This window comes from Phyllostomus discolor, chromosome 5 (genome assembly GCF_004126475.2).
Source record: "Phyllostomus discolor isolate MPI-MPIP mPhyDis1 chromosome 5, mPhyDis1.pri.v3, whole genome shotgun sequence".
In the NCBI taxonomy this organism is placed as follows: domain Eukaryota; kingdom Metazoa; phylum Chordata; class Mammalia; order Chiroptera; family Phyllostomidae; genus Phyllostomus; species Phyllostomus discolor.
This window is the reverse complement of record NC_040907.2, coordinates 72,449,583-72,466,563: the sequence shown is the minus strand read 5'-3', so window position 1 is coordinate 72,466,563 and position 16,981 is coordinate 72,449,583. Positions and strand designations below refer to the sequence as shown.

Genomic DNA, 16,981 nt, shown 5'->3' with positions numbered 1-16,981 from the left:
TAACCATGTTGAAATATTTTAGTGATTAAGAGCACAAATTCTAGAGCTAGAATCCCTAAAGCGAAATCCTCATTCTGCCACCAGGCAAGTTACTTACTTATCGTCTCTGTGCCACAGTTTCTACATCTGTTCAAATTTGTCATAATACCTACATCATTGGGTTAGTGTGAAGATTAAATGATTTCATAAAAGTAAAGCTCTTAGAATAAGTATTTTAAAGTGTCAGCTGTTATTTTTACAGTCCTGAAGTGTCTGGATAAAGAAAGCTTGTATTCAGGGTTCGCTTTTATTTTTGTAAATTCAGAAGTCATACAGCTAAATAAAGGGAGTTTCCTAGTGATAAGCTCTGAAACTTTTTTCCTCCTTGTTGTTTTCATTGCTCTCCCAGAGAGGTTACGCTGAATTAACAAGACTGATTTTAAAAAATTGTCAGGTTTGTTTTAATCAAGGAAAACACCATGGTTTTTTTTTTTTTTTTCATTTATTTACTTAAGCATTTCCATGAAGTGTTTGCAATATAAACACTGCAGTATTGTGTTAATGCCTGAGAACCAAAAAGTGGAGCTGGCTAATCTGTTTTCACTTGATAAGCTGAATGAAGCAGAAAATAAATGGCACAAATGAGTGAAACAATAAATTAAAATTTAGATGACCATATTACTGGGATAGTAGATAAACATTGGGATACAAGAGTTTTACTATTCTATTTCGTGTAGTATAAATTAAATTTCATTACACTTACAATGTGACCACTATAAAAATTATCTTGTATTTGGTTAAATGGCTAACTTAAATACTATCATTTAACTTAATAAGTATAGAAATGTTTTAATAAAGTATATCTTTAATTATGGTTTCATTTCCAAGCAATCGACTAATTTAGATTTTATATACAAAATGAAATTGAAACTTAACTTTAATGTCTTGTTTTCATTAGCCAAATTATGGTGGGACCTTGCTATAAGTATGTTTGCTGTTGAGTGTAATTTTATGAGACAAATTCATCTTCAAAGGTATTTAGTTCGAATGGCTTACAGATTTAATAGTAATAATAACTGTTTACATTAAGACTATAAAGAAGTTTTGTTTTTGTTCATTTATTTTATATTCACATCACGTTTTTAAAGGTAACTAGAACAGGCGTTCTTATTAATTCCGTTTTACTGATGATTACTCTGAGATCAGAGAAGCTGAGAATTTTGCAATACGGTAATTTCAAGGAAGTCTGGTGGATCAAGCACTGGAACTCAAGTTTCTTGATCTAAATCTATTGTTTTCTATGCTACCAAGTAGCCACTTCACCTTTCTTTTGTATTGGGGAAGAAGCATAGATAGTTACCACTTCGTGTGCTTTTCCTCATTGTTGCAACTGTGGTGGTGGGTAGGGGTGGGGACAAGGAAATGTTTATTTAGTGTTGGTGAAGGTGCTACTTAAACTCCTTAAAACTCTTTAAAAATGTAACATTTTCAGCTTAAGAGGACTTGTGCCTCATAAAAAGAATTTGAGGTACCTTTATTCTTTTGTAAGGGAGGAGAATATTTGGTAAAAATAGAATATATTTTTTTTAGCACTTAAAACATAATTAAGGGCATGCGATAATTTATAAGACCCAGGTGAAGTATTTTCAGGATATAGTAATGTGCTAGTAGTTGATGCTTCTACTAAAAAGTATAGGAAAGTTTATGAATCTTTGTAATGGTATTTTCTTTAGCTGTTGTGTTCATTTTTGTTGATTTATGGGCTTCAGAAGTGTGTTCAATCACAGGAAATTGGAATTATTTATAGGGTAATTTGAGGTACTTCTGAAATTTCTTACTAAATATAACTCAGTTACTGTTTTTCAGTACTTTGGAACAATTTCAATATGTGTTTATAAGGGCTTCCTTATAGGAAAAAAAGAACTTCAGGTTGGTAAAACATTTATGCTGATAGCTACTGGAATGTTTTTCAGGGTGTTTTGTTTTGTTTTGTTTTGTTTTAAAGAAAAGCCATCACATGGAATCTCAGGACCTCTTACAATGTTAAAAATTATGAGGATCTCAAAATATTTCTGTTTATGTGGTCTATATCTGTTACTGATTATCATGTTAGAAATTAAAACTAAGAAAATTGAAAATCATGTAATAATTTTAAAATATATTCATTTCAACATCTATTTAATTTTTTTGACTCTGAGAAGACCAGAATTTATTATCTTATTTAGGAATTTAAGCCATTAATATTTTGTAGTTCTTGCTTAATACCTGACACTAATTTTGAATATTGATGGTTATTGACACTCAAAAATCCAGCTCTTTTGGCCCGAGACTTCGAGATAAGGTAAAAGTAGTCTCTAAGTACATTAATATCTGTCCCTATCTATTAAATATCTAAATAGGACTAAAGTATCCTGTAAGTATATTAATATAAAACATCAGAGTGATAGAAATGACCAGCTTTCTTTTTTCTTTTAAAACTAATATAGGTTTCAAAAAGAGTACAGTACAACTTTATGATACTAGGAAATCACAAAACCTTGTTTTTGATAAGTAGGCAGAAATATTCCCATAAACTAGCTTTATTTAAATAGTTATAGACCAAACAAAGAATAGATTTTGCAATACCAAAACAGGAGGAAAATATAATTATTATATCTTAAAACCAGTCAAATTTCATTATTTTCCAGAAGTTTCTTTTATCTCAAAGATATGAGGTTTAATTTCATTACCAACCTGTGTAATTAACCTATTTCTGCTGCTGCATAAACTAATAAGAATAACACCAAGTATTTACAGAGGGTTTACTGTGTTCTGTCCACTGTTCTTAGTACTTTATGTGTTTTAACTTATTTAATCTAACCAATCCTATGAAGAGCTATCAGGAAACTGAGGCACAGAGAGCCTAATTAGCTGCTCCGAGGTCTCTCTGCCATGGAGTTAGAACTGAAATTCAGGAAGCCTGGTTTTAGAGATTTTGCTTTCAACCAACCACTAAGCTGTATTGCCTCAATTAAGTGAATTAACATCTGAATTGCCTCAATTCAGATGTTAGCTGAACTAACATCTGCAATTATAAAGTAAACAAAATAGATATTGATCATATATTTAATTAATATAATTTATGATTTAATTACTATGCAGCTAGCTGCATACATTTCCCTAGGAATTAAAAAATATATAAATGAATTTCTAATTATAAAAATAATACATATTTATGAAAAAAATTTTAATAGTGTATAAAACTCCTAAAATCTTTTGCCCACATGTGTTTCATTTTTAAAATAGACTTTATTTTTAGAATAATTTTAGATTTACAGAAAAATTGAGAAGATAGTGCAGACTTCCCACATACTCTTATACCCGGTGTCCCCTATTTAGTAACATCTTATATTAGTAAGGTACTTTTGCTAATGAACTGGTATTTATAATAATGATACATTATTAATGAAAGTCCATAGTTTATTCAGATTTCCCTAATTGTCCCTAATACCCCCTAATATCTCCTCCAGGACCCTATTATGCTATATTTAATTGTCATGTCTCCTTAGGCCCTCCTTGGTTATGACAGTTTCTCGAGCTTTCCTGATTATTTCCATGACCTTGATAATTTAAGGAGTATTGACTAGGTATGTTGTAGGATGTGCTTAGATTAGAATTTGTCTGATGTTTTTCCCCTGATTAGACTGGGGTCATGGGATTGGGAGGAAGAGAACACTATAAGGTGCCATTTTTATCCCATCATATCAAGAGTACTACTTATATGAACGTGATTTCTCACTGTTAATGTTGACCATGGCCACCCATCCTATAGCAGTTGTTAAGCTTCTCTATTGTAAAATCACTGTTTTTGTCTTCCCTTCATACTGTACTCTTTGAAAGGCAGCCACTGTGCACATGCTTCTCCTTGAGGACAAAATATCTGTCTCAATCATTTGGAATTTTTCTATACAAGAGTTGTGGGTTTTTGTGTGTTTTTTTTTTGTTTTTTGGTTTTTGTTTTCATTTATTTAGTCAATCACTTATTTGTGTCAGTATGGACTCATGGATATTCACTTTATACTTAGGGTTATAATCTAGTATTACTTTGTTTGTTGCTCAGATTGTTCTGCCTTTGGCCATTGGGAGCTCTTTCAGTTGGCTCTTGTGCATTCTTGGCATAACTCTTCAACATGATGGTTTGTTTCTTTTAAGCTCTTGCTTTCTCCCACTACAAAGATGCTCTTAACTCATGTTATGTATTTCCTGCCCCAGTCCTAGAGTCAGCCATTTCTCTAGGGAGCCCTGATTCCTTTTATTGGAGAATGGTATTAGAAATGAAGATCAGGGTGCTAGGTATGTTCATTGTTACTGGAGTGTCATTTCTTTTAGGCCCTCTCATCTGACAGAGCAAAGAAATATATGTGTGTACCCTAACCTGTAAACTAACACATATCTATAAATATTTCTGGATATAGCCACCTATGTCTGTATTAAGCTAAACATGAATTCTTACTGAAGTATCCAAATCTAATTCATCACCATTTCATTATAGCCTTCTCCTCCTGCTTAATTATAAATTCCACCCCAACAGTGAGATACTCAGCTCCCACCAGCCTCCATCCATTTTCTCAGTTGTTCAGTTCTAGTACACATGGAGAGCAGTATCATAATTGTTAACCCAGCTCCTCATTGAAACACTTTATCGGCTACAGTACAGTATTTATATGCATTTCTTTGCTCTCTTATAGACTCTGTTCATTTCCAAGGCTACTTAAGCTAATACTCAATCCCCTGTATTTTTTTTCTATTAAAATTTGTTGGTTGAATTAGTCAGATTTTTTTCCTGAAGGCACTCTGCTGTCTCTGCTTCCATCACTACTATTGTTCTGTGCCTCTTACAATACTCTTTGCCCTGCTATACAGTTCCCAGCCTTGCCTGCTCTTAGCCTACGTATTTCTCTCTTGATAATGATGTGGATGAATGGACTATTTCATGGGTGATGGTAGAATTTCTTGTTTTTTGTTTTATTCCCTTTAGACAATTTTGCTTTCTAGTGATTATCTTTTAATGTTTCTGAAAATAATTGTATAACTATAAAATTTTTTTGTTGTTTTTTTAAAGCTGTTTTGGTAGGGAAGCAGTTTAACATTAAGACCATGGCTTCTAGAATTATACTTCCTGATTTACATTCTGGTTCCACAGTTTAGTAACTTGGTGAATTTAGGTGTGCTTCAGTGTTGTCATCTGTACAATAGAGATTTTAAAATTATCTACCAATGTGGAAGCTAAGTGAGATAATATCATTTAAGTACTTTTAACAGTGCCTAGCACATAGGAAGCACTTAATAAATGTTAACTATTATAAAACACTAGTGCTCTATGAGGTTACAGAAAGGAAATTTACCTCAGACTATTGTATTTGAGGTGGTTATCTTTTCAGACTTTTGAGCGTTATTTCAGGGGTTTTAAAAGGTATGGGGTGACTCTACTTTTCTGTTCTCCTGGGGTGGTGACCCAGGAGCATGCCTGCAAGTGCTGTCGTGGTCATGAGTGGCACCCGGTCTGTGCTGGCTAGTGTACTTGGGTTTGAATGGTAAATTACATGTTCTTGACTATTGGTTAATGTATCAGACACTGTAGGACTTTAACTCTGTTACCATATGTATCAAAAAGTATATTAGAATAAAAACACTAAGACAGGAAACACCTTATAAAGTTTTCTCAAGAAATCTGGAGAGCATAGTTACAGAAAATTGAAAAAGGTAGTGCTAAATTCTGAGAAACTTGAAATCTTTAATGAATTAAAGTGATTAAAGTTTTTTTTCTATACATATAAGTTGTATATAATTGCAATGGTGAGAATAGAAGTGAACATACAGTAGACAAAAATTATGGAGCCAAAGCTTGTACTTGAAATGTGCTTCAGAATGATCTTTCATAATTTAGAATCCTGAAACTTGATTTTGGAATCAATTTTAATTTTTTTTCTTTTTAAGACTGTTTTAAAGAAGTCATTCATATACGCCTGGATGAACTTCTCCGTGTTTTAAAGACTATCATGAATAAACATCAGAACCTCAATTCTGTTGATCTTCAAAATGCAGCAGAAACTCTTACTGCAAAAGTGAAAGGTAAGAAAGATATATTAAAAGTGGGTTGGTAAGGGCAAAAAAGACCCAAGTGATAACATTTTCACTCATAATCACTATAGATCCATCTTCTCTTATGGCACTGATGTGATGTCTATTAATAGGGGCTGTATATATACTTCTATTTAATATTCCCGCTGTCATACCTAAAATTCTTCCTTCTAAAAATTAAAACTTTATTTGGTAGAAAACACTAAAAATGTTAAATAAAATAAAATAAACAACTGATATTTACAATTTTTGAGTTGTTTGAAAGGGAGGCTACTGGTGTATAAAGTCGTTTTGTGAAAATGGTTGGTACTAGAAAATGGTCATTTGTAGTGACTCAGCTTAAACTAGGGAACCCAATGGAGAAAGAGAAGACTTAGGTGGGAGATGATTTAAAGTATGAAAAATGAAACTAAAGTTGTAAAATAAGTTTACCATGTATATATGTAAAAGTGTATATAGTTGTGTGTGTAAAACATGTGCTAAAAGAATCAAGAATTGTAACATTATCATCTATCGAAATGACTTGCCACCCCCAAATAGTAGAATCTGTTATTCTGGGCTGCAGTATATAGGAAGGACTGAGGGTGAAGTGAGTATGGGAGAAGAAATGAGACTGGAGGCACAGAGTTCATTTAGGAGATTGTTAGAAATAATAAACAAGATGAGGGTTGACAGTCTGATCTAAGGCAGAAGGGAGATGTGGGAAAAGTGGAATGTGGTTGTTACAGGAGAGGGGATGGATGTTAATTTGATGAGACATACCACAGGCTGAATATTAAGGGTTAAGTTGGAGTTTGGAGTTGAAGATGTGGACTTGAGAGTTGCTGATGTGTAAGTGGTGATGGAAGAGGGTGATGCGAATTCAGGGTGTGCAGAATAAAGAGAGAACTGATATGAGATCTCAGAGACAGAGATATGCCACTTGGGAAGGAGATGATTTGGAGAGAGATGTCATGAAATTTAAAAGTGCAAGGTGCTAAGGAGGATCTTCAGTGTAAATGTCACTAATAGGTAATACAAATTCAAGTAATCTAACCATGAAAAGTGACTCCCCGGCGGGGATTGAGTCGGGAAAGGAAAGGCTAGGCTTCCTTGTGGAGCAGAATTACCTGTCCTGCCTCTCCAAGGTCAAGTAGGCATTTACTGTCTGGGCTAGAGGGCCCCATTGGGGACTGTGATATAGGGCACATGTACCAGAACTCTGGATGTTGAAAAATGTGATATAATTGGTGAACACACTCATAGATAGAGAGGCAAATGGCAAGTGTCAAGGGATGAGGCAGGAAGAACAAAGAATGTTTTCCGTAAAGCATAGTTCATTTACTTAAGAACTGCCTTCTCTACTTTTGACATAAATGTATCATAATGTATCGTATTGTGCAGTTATTTTTTTTTTGTATTTCATGCACTGAAGAAAAAGTAGATGGATTTAAATAGAAAAAATGAATAACTTCTGTTGTGACTTTTAAAAATTTGCTTAATAGCCAAATCTGTTTTTTAAATAGACTGTTTATAAGAGCCATTTAACTTAACTTAGGGAAATTTGTGTCTATAGATAGTAAAATTTCCATGCTTGGAAGTAGCAGCCACAGTTCACGCAATTGTTGTCAGTAGCTATTGTGTGCAGTCAGGATGTCCTGGGGAAGGAGTGTGCCTGTGCGTAGCTGGGGTCCACATTCCAGGAGCAGCCCTGAAGAAGCTGGCCTCTGAGTCGCATTGAAGATCTTGTTTTTTTGTTTGTTTGCTTGTTTGTTTTGAGGTAAAGCAATCTTTTGAATATTATTTCCCTCTATGTCTGTCTTTACCCTTGAGATTATTGTTACGATTTATTTTGTGTTGGATGAAGTTTAAAAGATTACTTTGTTGAGAGACTTATTCTGGTTCAATAGGATTCCATGAGACTGGAGACTGGAAAACTTTAAAAATTGTGTTTTCTTTGGTGTTAAGTTTGTTTTTAAATACACTCCCCACCCCCGACACATGCACTCTCTTTATTCTTGAGGTCATCTAAAAATACCACCGATATCCAAGATGAAAAACATTCAGTGACCTAAAAAATTGAGATTAAATCAGAGCTTATTTAATTCTTCCATTTAATGATAATTTAGTTTTCAAACCCTGAAAAGGCTAGGGGGAGGTAGAAACCATTTTTTAGTTTTGCTCTGTGGCATTTCCTCAGTGTTTTGCATAAACTGTCTACTTTAATATTTTCAAACATCTATAAAGGTACATTGTTATTTCTGTTTTAAAGAGGAAAATATAAAGAAAAAAGTATTGTAGAATCAGAAAGTTTCTGAATGTGGAGATTATCTTGTCTTAACCCCCTGATTACATTTAGAAAACAACTATGACCCTGTTTTGGAGGTCTTAACTGTCAAATACATTTTGCGAATATGTACTACACCGTTAAAAAATTACATATAAATACAGAATAACTGTAGAATCAGAGGGGCATAATCTTGTTTGTTCTATAGGATGTTTGCATGAAATTTACCCACTTCTAAGCATGATAAGTGAGAAATTGGAACCTGACTCCTCATTTTTTATTTTAAATGTGAAATTTACTTTTTAATAACTTCAAATGAAAAATCCTTACTTTTCCTCATTCATTCTAGTAATGATTTGTATTTCCTGTGTCTCCTCCTGTTTCCAAGCAGGAAGCTTAGTCTGACAAAATATTTAGAATATGGTAAGAGAGATACAGCCTATTTTTGAAGTAGATAAAGGTACCTTCAACATGTGATAATTTATTATATACTTATTTTTTTGTGTTTTCATTAGTATTTACAGTTATTTTGGTCTCATTTGTAATACAAGTTAAATCTCATTTATACTATAAATTAAAAGGATTACTTAGGTTTTTCATGATCTGTGTTTGGCCTATAATTGACAAATGAAAAAGTAAAGTAAGATCTAGTAAACATCCAAAATTATAGAAGCCTCATGTTTTCTTTCTGTTTTGAAAAATTAATTTTTAATAGGCAATTCATTTACACAGTGGATCATGGAAATGGTGTAAAAGAGCATTCAGCCATGAATACACTTTCCACCCAATCCTTTCCCTAGATAAGCAACAGCCGTTACTGGGTATTTGTATATCTTATTACGCAGATGTAAACAAATACAATATGTTCTCTTTTTATCCTCCTTTTTGTACAAATGATATCATCCTTCTTGCTCATTGTTGTCTGTACATAAAAGGTTTCCTTATTCTTTTGTTTTATTTGCTTTATTTTTCCAAAGCTGCATGATAATCCATTATATTGGTATACTATAATTTATTTTACCAGTTCACTACTAATAGATGTTTGGATTATTCCCAGTTTTTCTCAAACAATGCTTCAATGAATACGTATATAAATTCTTAGATGGGCAGTTACTGGACCAGAGCGCATGTGCATTTATATTTTGGGTATTGCCACATGCCCTCTGTAGAAGTTTGCCCTTCTGATAGCAGTGCTGAAAACACTGATTTTCTGCACCGCTGCCAGGAGAGCTTTGTTCTCTGATCTTTGTATATCCAGTTATAGCAAAAATTGGTATCTCAGTGTAGATTTGATTTGCATTTTTCTTATTTTGAGTGCAGTTTAGTATCTTTTTGTATGTTTCAGAGCCATTTGTACATCCTTTTATGTGAATTGACCCTTTACCTGTCTACAAGTGGAATTAGTTCTGATCTTTGGTATAAGTTGCAGATTTTCTTTTGTTTGTTTTTTATATCTATTTCTGGTCTGTTTTGTGTCCCACTGATGTGTTTAGTCATGTACCAATGCCACACTGCCTTTATTGTAGTTTGACAGTATGTTTTAGTATCTGGTAAGGGTAGTTCCTCTTGCTAGTACTCTTTTTGTTCAGGGTTTATTTTTTCATCCACATATTTGAATTTACTTGTCTAGTTCCAAAATATATCTTAGTATTTTGAGAGTGACTTGAGTTAAATTTATAAATTAAGTTAAGGAGAATTTATATACTTAGCATTTCTCTCTGATAATACAGTACATGCATTTCAGGTTGTCTTTTATGTTTTAGAAACAACTCAAAGTTTTCATTTTGTAAATATTCTGGCTTTTTTCCCCCTTAGCATTTTTTCTCCATGCAAATGGTGAAATTTTTCTTCCATTATGTCTTCTATTTCAATGGTTTTCAAGTTAGTGCACCGTGATCAGCATTTTTAAATTATGAAAGAGAATAGAAAGAAAAATCAGAATGTAACACTCATTAAATAAGACTTAAGGATGTTTCAAAACTTTATAGGTATTAAATAACCAATTACTATTACATGTGTATGATATACTCTGTCATGATATAAAATGTTTGTCTTACTGAAGGTTGTGGTCAAAAAGTTTGAAAGTTGCTATTCTAATTGGTTGTATGTATGAAAGCTACTTAAGTGATTTCTTAAAGACATACTTAGTGTGTCTTAGTGTGTACTGTTGACACTTAATAGGGAACCCAAGGGAGAAAATTATTTGAACCTGGAGCAAAATGTTGATGAAATTTTGAAGAGGGGCCAATAGCAGGGCACAAGTAGAGACAGACACCAATGAACAGGTGGTTATGTAGGCCAGACTAGGGGTACAGTGTGGCCTTTTGATCTAAGTCAGTGCTAATGGGAATGAAAAGGAAGAAGAAACTGTTTTAGAGGCATTTTGAAAGCTAAGCTGTTGAACTAAGGAATGTATGGAAAAGAGTAGTTTTGAGGGGCAGAGTACAAAGGAAGATAAAGTACAGTTTAGTACGTGTTGAGTTTGCAATGCTGGTGGGTGAAGACTGGGAAGAGGGGGAAGGAATATATCAAACAGACCATTGGAAAGGTGGGTCTGAGCTCCGAGGTTAAAACTAGACAAGTACAGGTAGTTTAAGAATTCATTCCTTTGAAGGTATGAGAGTGAACAAGGTTCTGTGGGGATAATGTATAGGCTGAGTGGAACGATTGTCTGAAGTTCAGGTTGTCTCAGATGTAGAATGTGAGGACACTTATGTTTACTAATTACCAAGCACTGGACTCTAAGTGCTTTACATTTATTTTCTCTGTTGTTCCTTTCCATAATATGCCATTGCACATATGAAGAAATCGAAGTTAGGTAATGTATCCAGAGTGACACAGGAAATGGTAAAGGTCAGATTTGAACTTAGATCTGAAACTCTGACGCCTGCCTTCTTCTAATTCCTATACCACATTACTTCTGAGGGAGCAGAGTACATCAAGATGGAGGGAAGTATAGTAATAATAGTTGACACTATTGAGGATGTACTTACGTATACCAGAAACTGCCAAGCTCTTTTCATGGATTATCTCATTAATCCTCAGCAAAGTTTTGAGGTCAGTGCTGTGGTTATATCAGCTCCTGTTTTGCAGGTAATGAAGCTGAAACAGAGAAGTTTGTACAAGGTTGTACACCTATTAAGTGGTAGAGTTGTTGAGCATTGCAGAATGGTAAAGTGGGATGAAAATTTAGAAGAAAAAAGCCCTCCAAGCTTGAGTACTAGGAGGGTATTGTTGACTGTTATTTAATGGTATTGAGTGAAAATATTAACTAACATTTATTGAGCATTTTCTGTGTCACAGGCTCTGTTCTAAGTTTATTCAATCTGTACAACAATTCCCAAAATACAAATTATTATCCCCATTTTATAAATGAGGAAACAGAGGCATAGAGAAGTTAAGTACCTTAACCAAGTAAGAGACAGTTAGGGTTTAACCTAAGCAGACTGGCTTCAGAACGCATCATGAAGTCAGGCAGCAAACTACTACCAGTGTGTTAAATCTGGCCTGCTGTCTGTTTTCGTGAATAGTTACATTGGAACATATCCACTCTTGTCTGTTTGTAAATCATTGTATCTCATCTGTTTAAGTGTGGCTCCTTTAGGCAGTGTTGAATAGTTGCAACAGGCAGTATGGTCTGAAAAATCTAAAATATTTATTATATAGCCCTTTATAGAAAAAGTTTTCTAACCCCTGATCATCAGTTAAACTGTATGAAAAGCCAAATTTGGGGGAATTGAGTCATGACCTATTTATAGAGGGCTGGCAGTAAAGAAATGGTATGTTAGATTGGGTGGTAGCTTTAAGAAGAAATATGGTAAAATGACATTTTTTTTCACATAGGAAAGATTTAAGTATGTTAGCAAAAGAAAAAAAATGTCAAGTGAAGTTATAAGAGAGGAGTGGTGGTGATAAAGATTTTTGAAGAGTGCAGAACAGAGTGGGAAGTTTATTACTAGAAAGGAGCCAAAGACTTTTCTATGGAAAACTGACAGGAACAAAAGAGATAAAGGATATTAGAAATATAGGGATGTTTTAAAGTAGAGGCGAGGGCAGTTACTGAAATTTTCCTTAGATGACATAATCTCTTTCAGGTGGGGATGAAGATTAGGGAGGATAATGGTTGACATAATTGTCTTTTCATTACTCAAAATTATTTTTATAGGCTTTTTTTTAGATTTTTATTGATTCATTTTTAGAGAGAGGGGCAGGGATGGAGAAAGGGAGAGAAACATCAGTGGGTGGTTGCTTCTTGCATACCCCCAACTGAGGACCTGGCCCACAACCCAGATGTGTGCCCTGACTGAGAATCAAACTGGTGACCCTTTGGTTTGCAGGCTGGCACTCAGTCCACTGAGGCACAACAGCAGGGAAATTATTTTTTAATTCCCCTGTCATACTTACTGCTATAAAAAATTATATTTATAGGATAGAAAGAATAAGTTTTTTTCTTTGCAGTCTGGCAGGTTAAAGTTTGGAAATAAGAGTAGGCTTTACATTTTTGCTCACATTATAAATTACTATTTAAAGTCTTCTTTCTTCCCAATGAGATTTTAGAAACAGCATTATTGAAGTATAACAAATTCAGTAAACTTCACAAGTTGAAAGGGTACAGTCTGATAAGTTTCTACATGAATATCCTCGTGAAACTGTCACAGTCCTCATCCCTTCAGCCCTCCCCTCTGTCCCTCCCTTTCACCAGTTCCAATTAGTTGTGTTTCATTTTCATTCTGTGCAAAATACTTTCTAATCACCCTTTTCCTTTCTTGACCCACAAGTTATTTAGAAGTGTTTTGATTGGTTTTCTAATATGTGGGGGTTTTCCAGAGATTTTTCTCTCATTTCTAATTTAATTTAATCTAGTCACAGCATATTTTGCCTGATTCGAATCCTTTTAAACCCATTGAGACATGTTTTGTGGCCAATAATATGGTAAATATTCCCTGTTCACCTGAAGAGAATACATGTTGTTGTTATTGGGAGGCGTGTTCTATAATTATCCAGCCAGTCAAGGTAGCTGATACTCATACTGATTTTCCATTTACCATTTTTGTCATTTACTGAGAGGGTTATCAAAATCTTTGGCTATTACTGTGAATTTGCCTATTTCTCATTGTAGTTCTATTCGTTTTTGCTTCAGGCATTTTGAAATTTTTACTAGGTGCACTTTTTGACAAATTGACTTCTTCGTTATTATAAAATGACCTTCTTTATCCCTGGCAGTTCCCTTTGCTCAGTATCTACTTTGTGTGATACTAGGCAGTAAGCTGGGAAATTGTAGAGTTTACCATGTTTGTTTCTTGTCTTTAGGATTCTTGTCCTTTGTTGAGTGATAGCCATTGTCTTGAAAACCATTGTCTCATAAGATTTGTTACGGGTTTCTTTTAGTTGTTTCAGGCAGAGAAGTATAAGCCTGTTTTCCATCTAGGCCAGAGCAGAAGTCCAAAAATGTTTTAAAATTAGTTATGGTAATTTTTTCTTTTTGTTTGTATCTGGAATACTTAGAAGAATCTGATGAAAGGTATGGACTTTAGCCCTTCATATCTACAAAGGCTTATATGTGTAAAATCTCAGTTGTAGGCTTAGGATTTAATTTATCCCTGCTAAGGGATCCTTGCTTTCCAGCAAGCATTTTTAACCCTAGTTACACATTAGGATCACCTGGGAAACTTTTAAATAAATATATATGCTTCACCCAGACTATGAAATTTGAGCCCTTGATGGTGGGACTCAGACTTTGGTTTTAAAACTCCCTAGTTAATTCTAATGTGCAGCAAGCTTTAGGACAAGTCTGTTTTAAGGCAAAGAATGTTTTCCTCTCCAGTTGGTTTCTCTACCTTCCCTTTGGTGGCAAGGATCCTAGGGAAGGGAGGATAAAGAAGCTAGTTGCTTCTTAAACTCAACCTGAGTAGAATAGGTTACTTTTCAAAAATTGCCAATTCTGTCATCAGATTTTGTCCCAATAAATCATCTAGATTTTTAACAGAGATGCACACAGAGAAGTTATAATAAGAGACCTTTTTCAGTTATGTTTCACAGTTTGCTTTAACAAAATGCAAATGTTAGAATATCCCTATGATAAACAAAAGACAGTTAGATATCAATTAACATTGACCTCCGAGCCCAAGGACCTGTAAGAAATAAAGTTATAAATAAATAGGAATTTACATTTTCTAAAACATGGGGTATTTTTATGTGGCATGCTTTGTATATAGGCTTTATGCTATGTCAAATGTATGTATGACTTCAATTATTGCTAATTCATAATGGAAACTGTACTTGATGTTGATATAAGTAAGCTAAAGGGTGTTTAGCTTTTTTTAAAAAAATGCCACAAAACAATAAGCAAGAGGAAATAGCACAGAGTACTCTTAATGAGAGAAGTCTGGTGGAACGTGTACCCTGGGACCCCAAGACTGATTGATTTCACATTGAATCACTTCATATATGTGTCAGATTATATGATGCATGGCATAGTCAGTTTGGAATGCCAGCTACTTTTATGTAAGCTCATTCTTTTGTATGATTTTTTTGAATAAAGAATTGAACATCATGTCCATTTTGTGTATTAAGCTGTTCATTTTCTGAATTTTCTAATGCTTGTATAAGTAATGGTAGATTTTTAAAGCATTAAATGACTTTGTATAAATGTAGATTAAAATATTTTGTCCATCATTGATTTTAACCAATCTTTCCCTATAGCTGTAAACTTCACAGATGTTAATGAAGAAAACAAAAACGACCTCTTCAGAGAAGTGTTTTCTTCCATTGAAACCTTGGCCTTTACTTTTGGGCATATGTAAGTAGAGTAGTGTCATTTAAAGAATTTTTGGCCTAGGTATCTCAGTGAGAGTTATGTCACATAATTCAGTAAATACATGTTAAGTATAGTATTAACCAATATAAAATATTATCACATTGGAAAAACTGTGTATTGTGTCATTTCATTACTGCATATGAAAGTGTCTTTAGAACTACTTAAAAGCAGCATTTATTTGCAAATGACTATGTGGTTTATGTGAGTAGAGACCTAGGAATTTATTTCTAAAGATCTTAACTGAAAAAACTTTATTCTGGATGACATGTTGAATATAAATCTGTGACAGAGTGATATAACATCTTGTCTTTTATTTGTTTCTTTTTTTTCAACCTCCCTGTATAGCCTGACAAACGTCCTTATGGGAGATATAGGCAGTGATTCAGTATTTCAACTGTCTGTCTCTCAGGAAAGTAAGGTAAGCCAAGTTTGTGGGAAAGTAAAGGCTTTAATATTTTTAACTTAATATTTCAATAATTTTCTAATCTTAATCTCAGCATTACTATTTCATAGTTTTTTAGTTTAGCAAGAAAAACATAGCAATTTATATTAAATATGATAATTTACAGTCAGTTTCTGGAGCAAAAATGTAATCATACTTTTAAGTAGAACTATCATTTAAAAGGACACATCTGGCCTTAACCAGTGTGGCTTAGTTGGTTGGAGCATCATCCAGTAACTAAAGGCCACTGGTTTGATTCCTGGTTGGGGCACAAACCCAGGTTACCGGTTTTGTTCCCTGATCAGGACGCTTACAGGAAGGCAGCCAATCAGTGTGTCTTTTACATTGATATTCCCCACCCGCCTTTCTCTCTCTCTTTCTCTTTTTCGCCCAGCCTTCCTGCCTCTCTAAAGCAATGAAAAAAAAAGTCTTCGGGTAAGGATAAAAGAAATAAAAGAAAATACCTGATAATTTTAGTGTCTTAAGTAATGAATCCATGTTATAAGGGCCAAAGTTTTAGAAAGTAATTCTTAACCATTTTTCTCTATTGAAATTGTCACAGATCTTCAAGACTGGTGGAAACTTAGAAAAATAATGCAATAAGTAAAGAGGCGTTAATCTCACAAATCGAAACACTTATTAACAGACCTATAGGTCTTCAGTCCCCCAAGAGCTCCCCTATAAATGTGTCAAGAGGATTGAGTTTCTGATTCCCAATTGGAAGAAAAATTGCTGTGAAATAATAGAACATAAGAGAGAAATGTATATAGAATATTACTTTAAAGATTTATAGTTGTAGTATTTTCATTTAAATAATTTTTTTAACCAAATGCAAGATATTTAAAAAACTTCATTAGAAACATATGTTGATCATTTGCTGTAAAGGATGATCAAATCCAAAAAATTTTCAACAAATATTTGGAAATGTGCCAAGTATATATAAACTGGAATATTATATAAAAGTAATATAAAAGTTTCAGATCTTAAGATGATAGAAAATATCAATGACTGCTTAAGGCATTTTCTATGTACTACAATATTGAGAAAAAAAATTTGACTATATCTAAAGACATCCATTAATGAATCAAGGAGGATAGTGTATAAACCATATCAGAATAATGAAGAATTTTAAGATATTTGAATATTAGTTGTGATTTTTCTTCAGTGTTTTATTTTCAATTGTGCTGCTAATCCAGAAGATATAATAAAAATTATGTCTGTGTGACAAGGCTCTGGACTGTGACAAGGCTCTGAACTGTTTAACTTTTTGGTATGAATCATATTTCCTGTTCCTGTACCTCTGTTGTACATAAATTTTATATTAATTCCTAATGGGAAAATACCTTTTGCTTTCTTT

General features: G+C 33.6%; 1 protein-coding gene across 1 annotated transcript in view; it reads left to right on the top strand.

Annotated features, from left to right (window-relative positions):
* Positions 1-16,981, top strand: part of ARHGAP29 (Rho GTPase activating protein 29) — a 50,604-nt gene that overhangs the window by 23,265 nt on the left and 10,358 nt on the right. Inside the window, exons 3-5 of the mRNA XM_036027494.1 lie at positions 5,956-6,090; positions 15,068-15,164; positions 15,528-15,600. Coding sequence (XP_035883387.1) covers positions 5,956-6,090; positions 15,068-15,164; positions 15,528-15,600 — 305 coding nt within the window. The remainder of the gene's footprint in view (positions 1-5,955; positions 6,091-15,067; positions 15,165-15,527; positions 15,601-16,981) is intronic.